The sequence below is a fragment of the Phacochoerus africanus genome, chromosome 3, assembly GCF_016906955.1.
Source record: "Phacochoerus africanus isolate WHEZ1 chromosome 3, ROS_Pafr_v1, whole genome shotgun sequence".
NCBI classification, from domain to species: Eukaryota; Metazoa; Chordata; class Mammalia; order Artiodactyla; family Suidae; genus Phacochoerus; species Phacochoerus africanus.
This window is the reverse complement of record NC_062546.1, coordinates 158694766-158711437: the sequence shown is the minus strand read 5'-3', so window position 1 is coordinate 158711437 and position 16672 is coordinate 158694766. Positions and strand designations below refer to the sequence as shown.

The 16672-nt window shown below is 32.3% G+C and overlaps 1 protein-coding gene across 8 annotated transcripts in view; it reads right to left on the bottom strand.

The window, feature by feature from the left end:
• Positions 1–266: 266 nt before the first annotated feature.
• The window catches only part of GULP1 (GULP PTB domain containing engulfment adaptor 1), a 260159-nt gene continuing 243753 nt past the window's right edge, over positions 267–16672 (bottom strand). For 5 of the 8 annotated variants that reach the window (XM_047773038.1, XM_047773043.1, XM_047773040.1 and 2 more), the window contains 4 exons: positions 15070–15294; positions 13243–13381; positions 9218–9312; positions 267–2242 (listed from right to left, as the gene is read on the bottom strand). In XM_047773038.1, the coding sequence (XP_047628994.1) occupies positions 2171–2242; positions 9218–9312; positions 13243–13381; positions 15070–15294 (531 nt within the window). In that variant the 3' untranslated portion in view covers positions 267–2170. The remainder of the gene's footprint in view (positions 2243–9217; positions 9313–13242; positions 13382–15069; positions 15295–16672) is intronic. The other 3 variants (XM_047773046.1, XM_047773044.1, XM_047773045.1) reach the window with 1 other exon arrangement.

The window sequence follows — 16672 nt, the reverse complement described above, 5'->3', positions numbered from 1 at the left end:
TGCTTCGTGAATGGAACCAAACTATGATCTCTCTCATCAACAGGATGAAGTCTACTGTTTTCACAATCAAAGGATGTTTGATCATAAGGCTAAAATGTGTGTGGGCTGTAAGAAATGAAATTAAAGGTAAAATCTCTTCATGCTTTCTTCTTTCTCATTCTGTCTTTCTTTTGGCTTTAATTTATGACCAGGAAAATCTGGCATGAAGTAGCTTCAGAATGTGCCTAAATTAATTAGAGGTTATTAAACGAGTAAATTATACAATATAATTTATTTAAAATTATTTATTCTCAGCAAAATCAAACATATCACTGAGTTTACATAGAAATACAATTTTCAACTGGATCTTCATAAAAATGCACTGGTGAAATAAATGTTCATAATTAATGACCAATTATGTACTATTTAATCATGCCAGTAGCAGAATTTATTACCATTAAAAATTGGTAAAGGAACATAGCTTAAATGTGCAAAGTACTCTATTGTGTTACCATTGATAATAAATTGCCACTAAATATATACCTATTACATAAAGCTTTTTAAAGTACAATAAAAATACAAATTCTATCTGTTAAAAAAAGCCATTGATATGGCTTCTAAACATTCTCATTATACAAATTCCAAAATACTATATGACAAACAAAATTAAAAAGACTCTTCTTTATGAAACATATACTACCCTCTAGTTAAGGTACAACTTAGCAAATAACAGAAAACAAACAAGAAGGCTTATATATACCATAGAACATTATGAAGATACATACAAATATAATATTGCATAAGCATATTTGATCTCTTTTCCTAGTGAAAATATACCTTTAGCACTTAAAGTAAATCCCCATGACTAAAAGAAAAGAAAATTTTTGAGATCTACCCTCAATCTAAGCTCACAGGTTCATTAATTTATTTTTCTTATAATGTGATGAACCAAATTATAAATTTGACCGTAAATTTTTGCTGCACTGAGGACAAATTAGAATCTGTTACATAACTGGCAAAGGCATAGGAAAGAAACATTTTTAAAAGTCAGAGTTCATCAGCATGTCAAGAATCAGGTACAAGAAAATGTTATTGTTCATATTAAAACCAAACTGAGCAGTATTTGATTTTTGTGATATACGACATTCTGACTTTAACAAATCAAATACAAATTAAATTTGCTAAATAACATTGACAATTCATAAGTAGAGGTGCCATAGATTTTTTAAAGTATCAAAACAAATGTGCCATCACAAAATAAACTTTGGTGAGAAAATATCTTTTTAAAGGAGAAAAATATAAGAAGGACAGTCTTATTCAGTGAGAAAAAATATATTTGGTAAAGTAAATATGGGCAATAGATACTGTAACAATAGCATATATTCCAAACATTTTTTTAGAAAACATCAGATCAGATGATGTTCAGTAAACATCTGTCTGGTAATGTAATTTACCTCATTAGAAATTAAATTTTAAGTGTAAATAGCAAGTTTTTGTTTTTTCCACAAATCTTTATTTACGAAATAAATAAAATATTTAGAGTATAATTGATAATAATAACTAAAATTATTACCTTGACTTTACTAATAAATACTCTAAATACATTTGGTGTAATTAATATTGGAATTTATATTTTTGTTATCTTACCTGCTAAAAATAACCTGGTGATATTATATTCAAAGTTTACATTTTCCCAATAATATGAACAACATTTCCTACATAAAATGACAACTGTCTCATGAGTGATAACATGTTTCTTGGTTTGAATACAGAACCTATTTAGTCTGGCATTGGTGTATCTCTTTAGGACTTTCAAACACATTATTAAGGTATGGCTTTTGGGAAATCAGTAATAAATTAGCAGCCTGCAGTGTGGGCAGAAATTCAAAGAAACTAATTATTTAGAACTCAGACAAGGCAGATATTTGGATAATTTGTCTTTCAATTATAAATTTTACAAACAGAAACAGAAAGGAACATAAAAGTATGACCTACTTTACAGTGGTTGTTTTTCAAACAAAATATTACAGATCTACAGTGGATGTTAGGAAATTTTACTGAAATAATCATCAAAAAGTTAAGATATTCAAAAATATATTGGCACATGTGTAATACCTGTCGTAAGTAATGATGAATGATACATATGTATACAAAACAAATTTAACACATTCAGGACCTCTTCTTCTTGACATCAGCACCTACTGTCTAATGGGTCGAGACAAAATACTGTGCCTTCAAGAGTTAGTCCCATTTTGAACCCCTCCTATAAAACAAAGTAAAATCATTAAAATAGGAAATGTTCATAGCAAAAAAAAAAAAAAAGAAAGAAAAGAAACCATAAATGAGACAGTATGAACAGAAGTTGAAATCTTCACACTTTGATCAACTAAGAAATAATCATGTCAAATGTTGGCTTGTCAAATTTTTATCAAGTGCTTTCTTACCCATTAGGGTGCCCCCTTTTTTTTTCTTTTTCTTTTTTTTTTTCTTTTTGTCTTTTTGTCTTTTCTAGGACCAAACCCACAGCATATGGAGGTTCCCAGGCTAAGGGGTCTAATCGGAGCTGTAGCCGCCGGCCGGCCTAGGCCAGGGCCACAGCAAGGAGGATCCGAGCCACGTCTGCGACCTACACCACCAGGTATGGCTTTTGGGAACGCCAAAAGGGCAACGCCAGATCCTTAACCCACTGAGTGAGCGAGGCCAGGGATTGAACCCGCAACCTCAACCTAGTTGGATTGGTTAACCACTGAGCCACAACGGGAACTGCCCATTATCCCTTTAAAAGTTTTAAATATTCATGAGGTTAGCATGCATAAGAGATAGAAGAAAACAGAAATATGTGGAATTAAGTAGTTTTAAGACTTAAATGCTTCTTTTCAGAAAAGTCTAATTAATTATGTCATTCTCCTGTAGCTTAAATCCCTTGGTTTGAAAGGGCAATATTCATTTAAACATAAGATAGCTAGACTACAAGTTGATAACAGTTTGATGATTTTCACCTTTTCTTCCTGGTTACCACTGTCCAGAGGCTGGTAAAATACTTTAAAATATTTTCCCTAAATGCAATGCTGTATCCTATATGGAACACAGGATTGCAGACCACTTTGCCACAGAGAAAGCTTCCTCTATCAGCCTTGCAGCTGCCTGTAGTAGCAAATTACTGCTTCAAATCCCACTCTCCCCAAGTATGTTTTAGATATTTCTGGAAATTACATTGCCTTTGATTTATTGAGAGCAAGAATACAATTACCATGAATTGTCTTGGTTTTCTTTCTTTTTTTTTCTTTTCTTTTCTTTTTTTTTTGTGGGGGGGGAGTTGAGTTAAAAGTTAGTGGCAAAGGTTTGTCCTTCCCTACTCAAAGCTCTCTTTTCTGTATAACATAACTGAACTGAGGACCATCTCTGGTCTTATCACCTTCTCCGCGCCCCATCCTTGCTCATAAAATGAAATGTGAAGGGGCAGTCTATTCCCCAGGAGAAGAAAATTTCTCTCAAAGAGAAGACTTCTGTCCTCTGTTCTGCTTTATGTTTTGTTTTATTAGATCCTATCTACTTGTGTGTTAGCCAATTGCATATCTATTTGCATTTACTCAAATTACTTTCGCTTAGATCAGGTATCCAATGTATCCATCTTATTATACATCCAACGTAAACAGTATCATATAGAGGAAGAATTCATTACAAAATGCAAGCAACACCCTTTTCATGATTAATGTTTATAGAGACCACTCTTCATTATGTCTACAGCACAAAGACCACACAGCAATGCTGTCACTTTAAGGGTTTTTCAAAACTACTTCCTGGTACTTAGAATGCAAATTATATCTATGAGTGTGTGTGTGTGTGTGTGTGTGTGTATATATATATATGCGTGTGTGTGTGTGTGTGTGTGTGTGTGTGTGTGTGTGTGTGTGTGTATATATATATATATATTTTTTTTTTGCTTTTTTGCTTTTTAGGCCCACAAGTATGGCATATGGAAGTTCCCAGACCAGGGGTCAAATCAGAACCACTGCTGGCCTACGCCACAGCCACAGCCACACGGGATCTGAGCCGCATCTGCGACCTTCATCACAGCTCAAGGCAACCCCAGATCCTTAACCCACTGAGCGAGGCCTCATGGATACTAGTCAGATTCATTTCTGCTCAGCCATGACAGGAACTCCTTAAAGACTAAGTCTAACACCAGGAGAAATATTTTGCCACATGTACATATATTTTTAAACAGCTGCCAAATACTTAGAGAAGTCTCTACTTCAAATTAAAAATATTGAAAGCAAACTGTTTTTAAAAATCTTTTATTTGGATATCTAAGAATCTAGGTACTATGTCATCTTCTGCTAAACTAGATGGATAGATAGATAGATAAGAAACGTGGATATATATTACTTTTGGAAAAATTTGATACAATTGTTTTTTAAATGTTACATTGCTATCACTTCAATTACCCTGAAAATACTATTTATCAATGTATTATAAATATATGAAAGGCAGAATAACAAAGTAAAATAGGAATCTATCATTATTTCAACAAAAAAAGTCATATCACAAGAATTTCTCCATGATTTTTTAAGGATTCTTTTGGAGTCCTCTTAGATTAACTTAATTATCCCTATTGACAGACAGATTGTTTTATATCTCCTCGGTTTTCTTTCCTCCTAAAATAAAATGTCCCACACATTTTCTGACCTTTCCTTCTAGGTCTCATTTAGTAAGTTATGATATAATGGGTTCTAAATCCTTCTAAGCTTTTCATATCTCTTGAATTTTAAAACTCTGAAGGAAAATAAGGCTTTATTTAATTTATGTTGTAATGGAAACTATTATAAACTAATATCACACAAAAGACTGATTTTGTTATTAATATGTTATTACTAACATGAAATATTTTGCCCAGTTGCATTTTGTTACCTTGACATAGGGAAAAAACCATATCAAGGAAAGAAAAACTACTCATATGCAGCAATTTACATGTTGACACATTCCTTTTAAGTCTCCCTTTATTCTACCTATATAGTAAAAAATAATTTTAATAATATTACAAATAACTATACATTATATATAATGTATTTACTGAATCACATATATATATATACACACACACACACACACACACATACACATTTCTATTTTTTGGTAATCTTAGAAGAACAACTTTATTAGTTTGAGTCCCTAAAATGATTTTATAATGTTCTATTAATTTTATGTGATTCATTTCCTATACTTCATAATTACATATAAGATTGACTGGATGCTTTTATGAATTGAGATTTTCCGTATTTATATTTATTTTCTCCTCGGAATAGATTTTATTAAAGTTTTAATATCAAATACAAATCCAAGTATTAGTAACAAATTACTCTCCAAAAGGATGCTATGAACTGATCCTGGCCCAGCAATGATTTAGAGTGTTTATTTCACACTTTTATTTGTACTTATATTAGTAAACAAATAAAAGTTCTATTTTAATGAGTAAAACAGCATTTATAGTTCTTAATTTGTATGTTTTCTTTGATAAGACTTAACATGTCTACAAGTAAGTAGCCACCTGTGGTCTTCTTTTGTGAACAACTACTTTTTTATTTATCTGTTGATTATTTAGTGACCTAATAATTTGTCTAATTAAATTATGTGTATATGCTATATTTATATTTTTTAAGAGAAAATTTAAAAGAACTACAGAAGTTCTTCTATAGGAGACTATATGTACATATTTTTGTTAGTAAAAATTTCTTTCCAGTTCAAAAATCTGATAAATATTGAATCGTATTTCAAACATTTTAAAATGCCAATGCTTCTAAAATTTATGTATTTATTACACATTTCAGCTATACATTGATCTTCTCCCAAATTATTAAGTAGTTGACTTAACACCATTTACTGCAAAACTCTTTCATTGACTTGCTATGCTTCTTTTTTTTTTTTTTGTCTTTTTGTCTTTTTTTGTTGTTGTTGTTGTTGCTATTTCTTGGGCCACTCCCTCGGCATATGGAGGTTCCCAGGCTAGGGGTCTAATCGGAGCTGTAGCCGCCGGCCTATGCCAGAGCCACAGCAACTCGGGATCCGAGCCGCGTCTGCAACCTACACCACAGCTCAAGGCAACGCAGGATCGTTAACCCACTGAGCAAGGGCAGGGACCAAACCCGCAACCTCATGGTTCCTAGTCGGATTCGTTAATCACTGCGCCACGACGGGAACTCCTATGCTTCTTTTTTAATGTATGGAATTATTATAACATACAAGGTACACTTCTGGGTTATCAATACTATTACATTGATTTGCCTGTTGTTGGTAACATGTATTGAGAAGTTTAAATTTTGTCAAATCATATATCTAAACTGATTTCAAACAAATATCTTTCTAACAAGTTTATAAAATCATATGGCTTAACATTTCTGTTTAAATTCTTATATTCATGAAATATTTCTATGATTTCTTCTGCAAATAAAAGAGGAAAACCAAAAGTTCACTAGGCTTACTCAGTATGGTTTATGCAATCCATTATACTGTATTAGGTTTTTGCATTATATGCAAAGATTAAAAACAGTGACTAAATGTGTTCATTCAATTAACTAGGCTAATAAGATTAATAATGAAAGTCACCACAGACTTCAGATAAAATACTATTTTACTTTAGTTAAAGTGACCTTGCAAACAAACTGTGGACTAAAAGAAACAGACAAACAATGAGGTGGACAATGTGACCAAGTAATTGAAAAATGAGGTGGACAATGTGAGCAAGTAATTGAAAAATAACTTCAAAATATGGCTTATAAAACCTCTCTAAATACAACTAATAATCAGACATATCCATATGAAACTGCTACTTGAGTACTTACTAAATAAAACATGCAAATATTAAGGTTTAGCTTTAAGAATAAGTTGTTTAAAATTATGAAAACAATATACCAACCATCTCTGGCGCTACCCACCATGAAAGCAGAAAAAAATAAAAAAGACATTAAGAATATATTAGAAATAAAAACAAAACCAAAAGCAAAAATACCACAGTGTAGCATTATTTGACTAACACATTATTAAATCATTCTAATACAGTATTTCCCAAACTAAGTCCTGACAAGAATCTGGAAATAATAGGCTTATCTTCAAAAAATCTATAGAAAATATTTATTGTGTGAAAATCTAAAAAATATTAATAGACATTCTGTTGTTATATATAATCTTTGAGAATAAATACTACCACATCAGTGCCCATGTTTGTGTTTATTTCTACAAAAGCATTAGTCTCAAGTAGTACAAGCATAATTGGTAGAATTGATGAAAAAGGAAAGAAATTAATTTCATATGAAGTAAATAAAGCATTCTCACTAAATAATATGCACTATTTGAGTGAAATTCTCATAGTATTTGAACTACAGAAAAGATGAAGGGAAATTTGTATCATCAAACAGGATACATGCTGAAATCAACAGAAGTTTGATGTTGATGGTTTTAGTTTCTTTTTTTTCTTTTTAATGGCCGTACCTGCAGCAAATACAAGTTCTCAAGCTAAGGGTCGAATCAGAGATATAGCTGAGGACTACTCCACAGCCACAGCAACGGTGGATCCAAGCCACATCTGTGACTTACACCACAGCTTGTGGCAATGCCAGATCCTTAGCCCACTGAGTGAGGCCAGGGATGGAAGCCACATCCTCATGGAGACAAAGTCCAGTCCTTAACCCACTGAGCCACAATAGAAACTCCTAAAGTTTTTAATTTGAATTTTATTAGGTGTTGTAATTTTGTTTTTATTTAATTTATGTTTTGAATTAATAGTTGTATAAAAGCTATAAGGATATAATTTTCATAACTTTTTTGTAAATATTTTGAGAAATGTTATAATAATAGCTATAAGGATAAAATGTTTATAACTTTTTGGTAAATACTTAAGAAATGCTATAATAATAGTTTAAGTCAATATTAAGAATTAAAATAATTTTTCATGTAAAAGGGAATTATAAGTAACCCAACTTGAGAAATTTTGTTTTAACATATACTTTAAAATCCAAATTTTAAAATGCAAAGTTATTATGAGATCTAGAACAATAAGGAAATTCATGTAATACCTAGAAAAGAAGACTGCTTCATACCTGCAGTCTAAAATCTGTGAAAGCATATTTATTATCCTTCTAGGAGGCAGTGTTTCATCAGTGTGATCATAATCCACTAACTAATTTTTTTCCCAGGAAATGAAGCATAGAGAGTGAATGTATTAACCTAGGCTTGATAAATAAATATCACACCTTCTTTTCACCACATCTCCTCAATCAGCTTCATACAATTGGTCTGTGTCAACATTCTACCATATATCTAGCCTTTTTGATGAAAAATAAGACATAATAATTTCATCAAAATATAAAGGGAAATATGAAGAGAAGGCTTTATTATAGTGCTTATAAGATTGCTTACTAATCATGCTCCACTCTACAAAGCTTTTGAAACCAACATGTTCAAACTTCCAGAGCAATTAAGAATTGAACAATAAAAGGGAGAGAAATAAATGAAAACCCAACTGGACTACATTCCTGAAGACGTTGTCATTGGATATCTGCTTTTTCAGTAAGAGCCCAGAGGTTATGAACTGCAGTTACAATGCTTCTTTTTTTTTTTTTAATACCCACCCTGCTCCTTTGGAACTCTCTGTTTTAGCTCACAGCTCTAACTTTTTGTTTAATTAATTGAGGTAACACTGGTTTGTAACATTATATGTTTCATGTGTACAATATTATATTGCTACCTCTATAAACACTATAGTGTGCTTACCACTAAAAGTTTAATTTCCATCCATCACCAACCATATAGTTGACCTTATTTACAATGGTTCTTTCTAAGAGAGACTGATTTCATTCTTACAAAGATTTTCCTTCATCCACCCATTCACAATTTTGAAATTCATAATTGTTAAAACTGAGATCAAATCTTGGAAATCTAGTTCAATGACCTTTTAATTTTTGAATTTTGAATAATGAATCTTTAGAATTCATGTAATTTTGTATAAAAAATGAACTATCTTATTGCCATCGTAAATTGCATCATTCAGAACAAAATACAGCAAAACTTTATCCTTAGCATCTGTCTGAGTATTTTTAGGACTAAATGTATATTATGACTTTAAAGTAATTATTCTAAGTAAGTTGATAATAATTCAAGGGAATAGTAGTTTTAATGTTTAGCATCCTCTTAGTGCCATAGAAAAAAGAAAAAAAAATTTGAGCCAATCTGTTAAAATAGTCACCTGCATCTCATCTAATTTTGATTGAATATCTGGAGGGAAATCCCCTGCTCCACAGTTAAATGGGTCAAAAGGTTCTGCTCCAAACAGGTCTCGTTCTAAAAGGAAGAAAATAATTTAGTAAATGAAATGACAAGGAGTGAGTGGGGGCAAGTCAGATTTCAAAGGCAAGATTACATAAAGAAATACCTGCACAACCAAATGAGCCTCTATCCACATGGACACTTCATGTTGGGCTTTCCTGAACTTAGGCTGGTTAAATACCAACAAAGAAGCGAAGATCCATTTCATCATGACTTAAAGACTATTTGATTACAAAGTATTCATAGTTTCCTGTGTCTTTAAGACCTATTAATATTAAATTCATCAAATATTTGATAACTAATATATTAAAATATCCATATTTTACTGAAGCAATTTAAATGTACTAAAATTAATGTTATTCACTGAGACTTCCCTGTTCCATTTATTGATGATTTTGCAACACAATAGTGAAGCAAAATATAGGACCTGGTAGATTAGTAAGTGCTTTTACTCATAGTTCATGAACTTTAATCTCACCTTTTAGCCAGAAAAGAAATAAGGCACATCATCTCATGTTGAATGAAATCATATCACCTTCATAGATAACCACAATTGAGATAGGTTCTTTAAAAATGCATTCTATTCCCTAAATTTCTTTTTAAAAACAGCAGTAATTAACTACCAAATAGCTCTCCAGACGTATATTTTAAAGTATATGTTGTTTTGAATCACTAAAGAAGTATCAAAGTTAAAATTGATGTTTATAATTGATAAGACTGTGACATTATACAATTAAAATTCTTTTTAATATAAGATGTTTATTTCTTCTGAATCAATTCAAATGCAGCCTTAATTGACAAAAAGTTAAATTATATATGGACTGGGGAATTTATAATGTTTCAAGACTTTTGTTTTTTGGGAAACTATATTCTCTAAATTCAATGTTATGTAAAAAAAGAGTATTTACACCACTTGAATTCTACCATATCCTCAAAATCATTCTGTGACTCCCACTATGAGAAATTCTTGCTTCCCTATTTATAACAGTTTTTTGTAGATTCATGTACTAAGTAAGTTAATAAATGTGAAATGCTTAGAAGCTCCTGGTGCTGGTGAGTATTTTATAAATAAGAAAAACATATAATTTATCATCCAAATAAAGATACTAAAAGTGAAGAGTGCTACCAATAGTTTCACCAAGACAAAAGGTATTAGCCAGGATGGTCCTTAACAAATGGGAATTTATTGTCATCTTGCATATAATTGATGGGTATTATTATTGTTATTACTGTTTGCTTTCCTCAGTCTGATGTTTATTGTAGGCAATAAACCAGAACTTAGAGACAGAGGAACTTTTCTTTGGAGGATATCCTGGTTACCACCATACCACAAACACATCAAACAATGCTTTACATATGGTAGATGTTTGTCAAAAAAAATGAATTAATAAAGAGGAAGTAGAGATATCAGGAGAAACATGTACTCATTACAGAGATTTTTTAAAGTTAGTACTCAAAATCACCAGAGATTTCAGATGGGCTAAAAAGGCATCCTTATTCTTGAAATGCAATGCAAAATTTTATATGAGTGGGCATGTGTTTTTCTGTGAAGATATTTAAATTTTATCTTATTCTCAAGAGTCCATAACTCCCCCACAAGTTAAGGTAATGCTACTTTATATATTACCTATAGATATAAATACTGTGCAAATTAATAAACATTACAGAGCTCTTTGGCATATTTTCTTCAGCTTAGATGAACCTAAAATTTATAACAAAAAAACCCATATAAGTTCAATTCACAATTTAAAAAGATTTTGCTGTGTAATTAATAAAATGAAAATTATTTAATCTAATGCAAGAATGGAAGAATTAAAAAATAGGTGATTCTTTACTCAGTCATTATTTCCTTTATCTACTAAATATTTATTGAACCCATATTATGTGCCATACATTTTTCTAGGCAGTGGATTAAAGCAGTGAGGAAAGGACTTTACAACCAAGTCTCTTCCCCCATGTAATTTATAATCAGTTAGGAAACATGACATTAAACAAATTAATTAAAGTTTGATACATATTCAAAGATCAAAAATATGTTCTGGAGAACTGCTAGAGTTCTCAGGCAGTAAGGACAGAAACTAAGGAACAATCTTGTAGGTTTCTGCTTTGATGTATTTAGAATATAAAGAAAATGAATGAATACTTAAGATTTAATTTAAAGAAAAGTCCTATTACTGAAGTCCCAGTGGATTAGAGTTTTACAATTAAAATTGAGTTGAATAATCCATCCTTTAATTATGAGTTATAGATAGACAAAAAGATGATTGATAGGTAGAGAGAGATGGTGCAGTGGTAATCAGAACACCATTTCTATTTATCTAATCTTTCTATCTATTGATATAGACTGCTGTATATACTAAATTTTGGCATTCAGGATATGAAGACATTAAAAAAATATAGCAAGGTGTTACTTCAGTTTCTCATTAAAAAAATCCCGTAAAACCATTTGATTATCTCTACCTACATTTCCAGAAGGTTTTGAAAAACTCATAAATGTCTAAAAGAGAAACCATCATTTTCTCCTTCTCTACCTCTAGCTCTCCTGTTAACATCTGATCTAGAATCCTGAATCGTAGTTGATTTTCAGCTCTCAATTACCTTCCTGATGGTTTATCCCTTCTAAATATCTTAAAATCACTCTTCTCAACTTATATTTCTACTTGAATTAAAATCTTCCAGTGTGGATACATTGCTAATTTATATTTCAAATTCTAGCATATAACTCAAGAGCACTGTACATGCTAAACAAAGGCCCATTGAATTAAATAAATAAATGTGTAAATCAGTGATGAAGTCCAAGAAAGTAAAAAGCAGTGGTCAAGAAAGAGGTGGGACATTCATAAAGACAAAAATTACCCCGTATGATATCAAGATATTGGCAACATTTTCTTAAAAACACACTAAAATGTGTATATTATGAGTTATATCCTTGAAAAAAATTTGCATTGACACAAAATATATTCTGAGGAATTTAAATATACCATGTTTCAACTTATGTAAAGTATTGAAATATTTTTGTACACTGAGTTTTGAAGTCCTAATGTTATGACTTTCTATGTACAAATTAGTCCTCTGAAATCTATTGAATGCCTAAAAGGTACAATGTAATCTGTTAAATTCCACAAGGGAAATAAATAAACTATAAGCCCCCAAATGTTTAATAGCCTTAAGCTAAAACTTCAGAGTTACATTGAAAATGTCTTAAATGTGAACCAGAGGGGATGGAATAGAGAAGAATATGTAAAAGTCTCTTCTTCAGTGCCCCTTTGGCTCTGAGGACTGATCACGGCCACTGGAAACTATTCTTTCACTCTCTGTTACTGGGCACAGAGCAAAATACAGTCAAGACCTTGATGGTGAGCAGTTCTTAGATGCTTTCCAATTCATCAAAAAGGGACTTTTATGTTCCTTACAGACATACAGAAAGTCAGAAAAACAATGCATTTACAGCTTTTTAGACATCCAAGAAAGAACACTTACAGGGGGTTAATAAAATGTAAAACATGGAATTCACAGATTTACATATTTCTTTAACTGAGATTATGCATGTACTCCATAATAAAAAATGTAAACTGAGCTCTATAAAATGTCAAAGATGATTAAAATAATTACCGCTAGAATTGTTTTTAATCATTAAAAAACTTCAAAAAATATAACCCTAAACACCATAAAAACATAATTAGGTACTTCATATTATGCTGTAACTAAGCCTATAGCAAAATACCACATTTCATAAAATAGTTGCAACTGCAAATAGTGATGTTTTTAGCATTATACTCTGAATTATAAAGTAAAATAAAATTAACTGAATTATTAACATAATTGTGCAGTGATTAAAATTTTTAGTCAGCTTGGTAAGGTACACCAATTGCCATACAGTGTTAATGAAACATCTAAAATGTACTTAAATAAAGCCAAAAATATTGATTTGTTTAGAAAGCTTACTAATCTCGGTAGATCTACTAGGTACTGGAGGTGGCTGTGTGCCGTTGCGAGTAGGTATTGAAGACTGGTGTGACAGTGCAGAGAACGGAATCATGTCAAAGATGTCAGTGGAGGGTGACTTAGGTGTCACACTGCCTGCCTGCAATGAAGATAACATGAATTAGGGCACTATTCCATGCAGACCCCTTTTAACGCTAAACATTTCATACATATATAAAACATAACATAACCACAACAACGAATGCGGCTGAGTCAGATGAACCTGCCATTCTATAGATCAAAAGTAGTTAAATATTGCCAATTCATATGATTCAACCACTTAGGCCAAGTACTCATTGGCAAGAAAACTTCTACAAAAATGTTCTCGAAGATGACGACAGAAATGCTGATGGTACTATTCTAGATAGATGTAAAAGATATATTGGATTTTTTGTATATCTAGAAATAATTGCCATTTATATTAGAGAACTGAAAACATGCTAGAAACTATTTATATAAAAACATGATTTTGGTAACATATTTTGCATAAGCTTATAAAATTTAGAAATAAATGAACATAAAAAATGCACCTTCTTAAATATAACCATTTAAAGGCATTTGATAACAATTTTTAAAAGTTTAAGGAGTCTATTTTCATTTGTATATATATAATTATAATGGCAGCCAACTATTACATTCATTGCAATGCCCTTTATTCTTGGAATAAGATTTCATCAAGCTTTCTACAATAAATAGCTACCTTTAGTAATTTTCGTTTATTACAATTACTAAATACACCCCCCCGATCATTAAGTTATCTGGGCTAGTCTGGGCTAGGACATAATGTAAGAATGAAACAATCATCACTTTGATTGTCATATTGGGAAAAAATTATTTTTATACATATATCTTATTTGTCTTCTATAAAAGAAAGGGAATTCCCAGTTTGGAGAGAAATAGTGAGGAAAACTTTATAAGAACATGAACGTTGTTTAGAATTGCTTAGAGTGGTTCATATTAAAATTTGTGTTCTCAGAATACATGTATTTTTTCTGATTCACAGATGATGCTGATAATAAAGAAAATAAGGCTGAATGTGTGTAAAGAATGACAGATTTGTTATTCAGTTAACATGACTGTTAGTACATTTTTTAATGCAGGAACACTGCTGTCATCTCCCTTTCTTTAGCAATTTACTTTAACAGTTTATCAGTGATTAACATTATCAAAGACTTGGAGGCAACTTTATCCACCAGTTCTTTGCTCCTACTCAGGAATATTGTTCTCCAAATCATCCTAGCCCTCTCTTTTTCCTGGCTTCCATCTCTCTTCTCTTTGTAGAGAAATAAAGATACTCAATTCTTGACTGTTGTGAAAAATAAAAACTTTCAACCAAAACGGTCTTTACCCAAGTCCCTCTTTACCTCTCTAGACTTTCATCTCCTTTCTCTTCCTTTCAAAGCTGAGCTCCTTACCCTAACTTTTACTTCGTTCAATCCTGAATTCATATCATTCTAGATTTTGCTCTTTTTTGCTGAATTCTATTGATTTCAATAGCTTTTGCCAATATCACTAAGGGCCTAATTTCCCAACTACCATATCCAATGAATTCTGGGAAGTACCTGTCCTATTTCACTTTTTTTTTTGTGGATTTGTACCACCCCTCTCTACCAGAAACTCTCTAATATCAGATGATCAAAGGATGCAAAAATAGCACCAAGAGCCCCAGATCACTCAACATCAGTTAAAGACATACCTGATTTTTTCCATTACAATATACATGGTATGTTTTGGCAGAATTAAAAAAAAATAAATGGGATAATAAAAATTTTCTGTTTAGCAAATTACATGAGGTCTTGGGATGCTGCTCTCACTGACTGGTTTTGGAAGGCCACATTTAGAAGGTGGTGGTATTAACAGTCCCAATGATAGTCTGGAATCAGGCGAGTTGACAGGAGTGACAGTAATGGAAGAAATATTTAGACAGGGAGATGAACCATCAGTATTATGCCAGAAAGAGGGTGAGCATCTCTGAAACTCATGTTGTTCATGATCAGACATTTTGTGCAGCAGCTGTAAAGGAATGACAGATATATACTAAGGAGAAGAAAGAAGATATGGAGAAAAAAAGTATATATGAAAATTTACTCATAAAAGGATATTTGGTGAAAAATGATAAGTAATTTCAAAATAACTTTCCTAAAATTAAAACAAATAGTTTGGGAGTTCTTGTCATGGCTCAGTGGTAACGAAGCCAACTATTATCCATGAGGATGCGGCTTCAATCCCTGGCCTTGCTCAGTGGGATAAGGATCTGGTATTGCCCTGAGCTGTAGGTCACAGACATGGCTTGGATCTTGAGTTGCTGTGGCTGTGGTGTAGGCCTGAAGCTGTAGCTCCGATTCGTCACCTTGCCTGGGAACTTCCATATGCTGCAGGTGTGGCGCTAAAAAGCAAGCAAGCAAGCAAGCAAACAGACAAAAAAACTCAAATAGTTTGAGAACACTTTTTTCCTACTGCAAGACTCTTCAGATTCTGGGTTGTTTTAATGGGATGATTTTTCACTGAAATATTACATTTTTAGATATTTATGTAAAATATTGCATTCAGTATTACTTGAGTGGAAGACAATGGAAAGGAAAATGACAAAACCCTGAAGATTTATTTCTGCGGGAGCCTCTGTGTAATGAAATGTGAGAAGAAAGAATAGCAATAAGAAAATAACAGTCACTGAAGTTGGAGTAAAGTCTAGTAAAATGTTAAGACCCTTTCTAGAATTTTCTAAAAGGGCTACATGCATTTTAGATTTATGGCTCAAAACATTCTTTTTTTTTTTGTCTTTTTGCCATTTCTTGGGCTGCTCCTGCGGCATATGGAGGTTCCCAGGCTAGGGGTCGAATCCGAGCTGTAGCCACCAGCCCACACCAGAGCCACAGCAACTCGACCTACACCACAGCTCACGGCAACGCCGGATCCTTAACCCACTGAGCAAAGCCAGGGACAGAACCCGCAACCTCATGGTTCCTAGTCGGTTCGTTAACCACTGCGCCACAACGGGAACTCCAAAACATTCTTTTGAAGGACTAACAATAGTAATAGTATGTCCTTATTATAATAAAGATAGGGGACTCAAGGCCCATAGAATCTTTGTGACTTATTCTTTTATAAGGTAAGAAGCAAAGCCAAAGTTCAATACAATCTGACTCTATTCATCATGTCCAGTCTATAGCTAGTGAGTTCCAAGTGGTAAAACTTTGGGGGCATGTGCGAAGGGAGTTGTCGGCATTTCAAATAAGTCAGAGAGATAGCAAATAATAATAAGTAGTACACTGTACTGGGTCTGCACATCCAGTCTTTGGATGACTTTTGGAAGCTATTTCCATTACATCATGGAAAGCTACTGTCAAGAACTGAGTTGGAATAGAGCAGAGCAGCCAGATGTCAGAGCAGT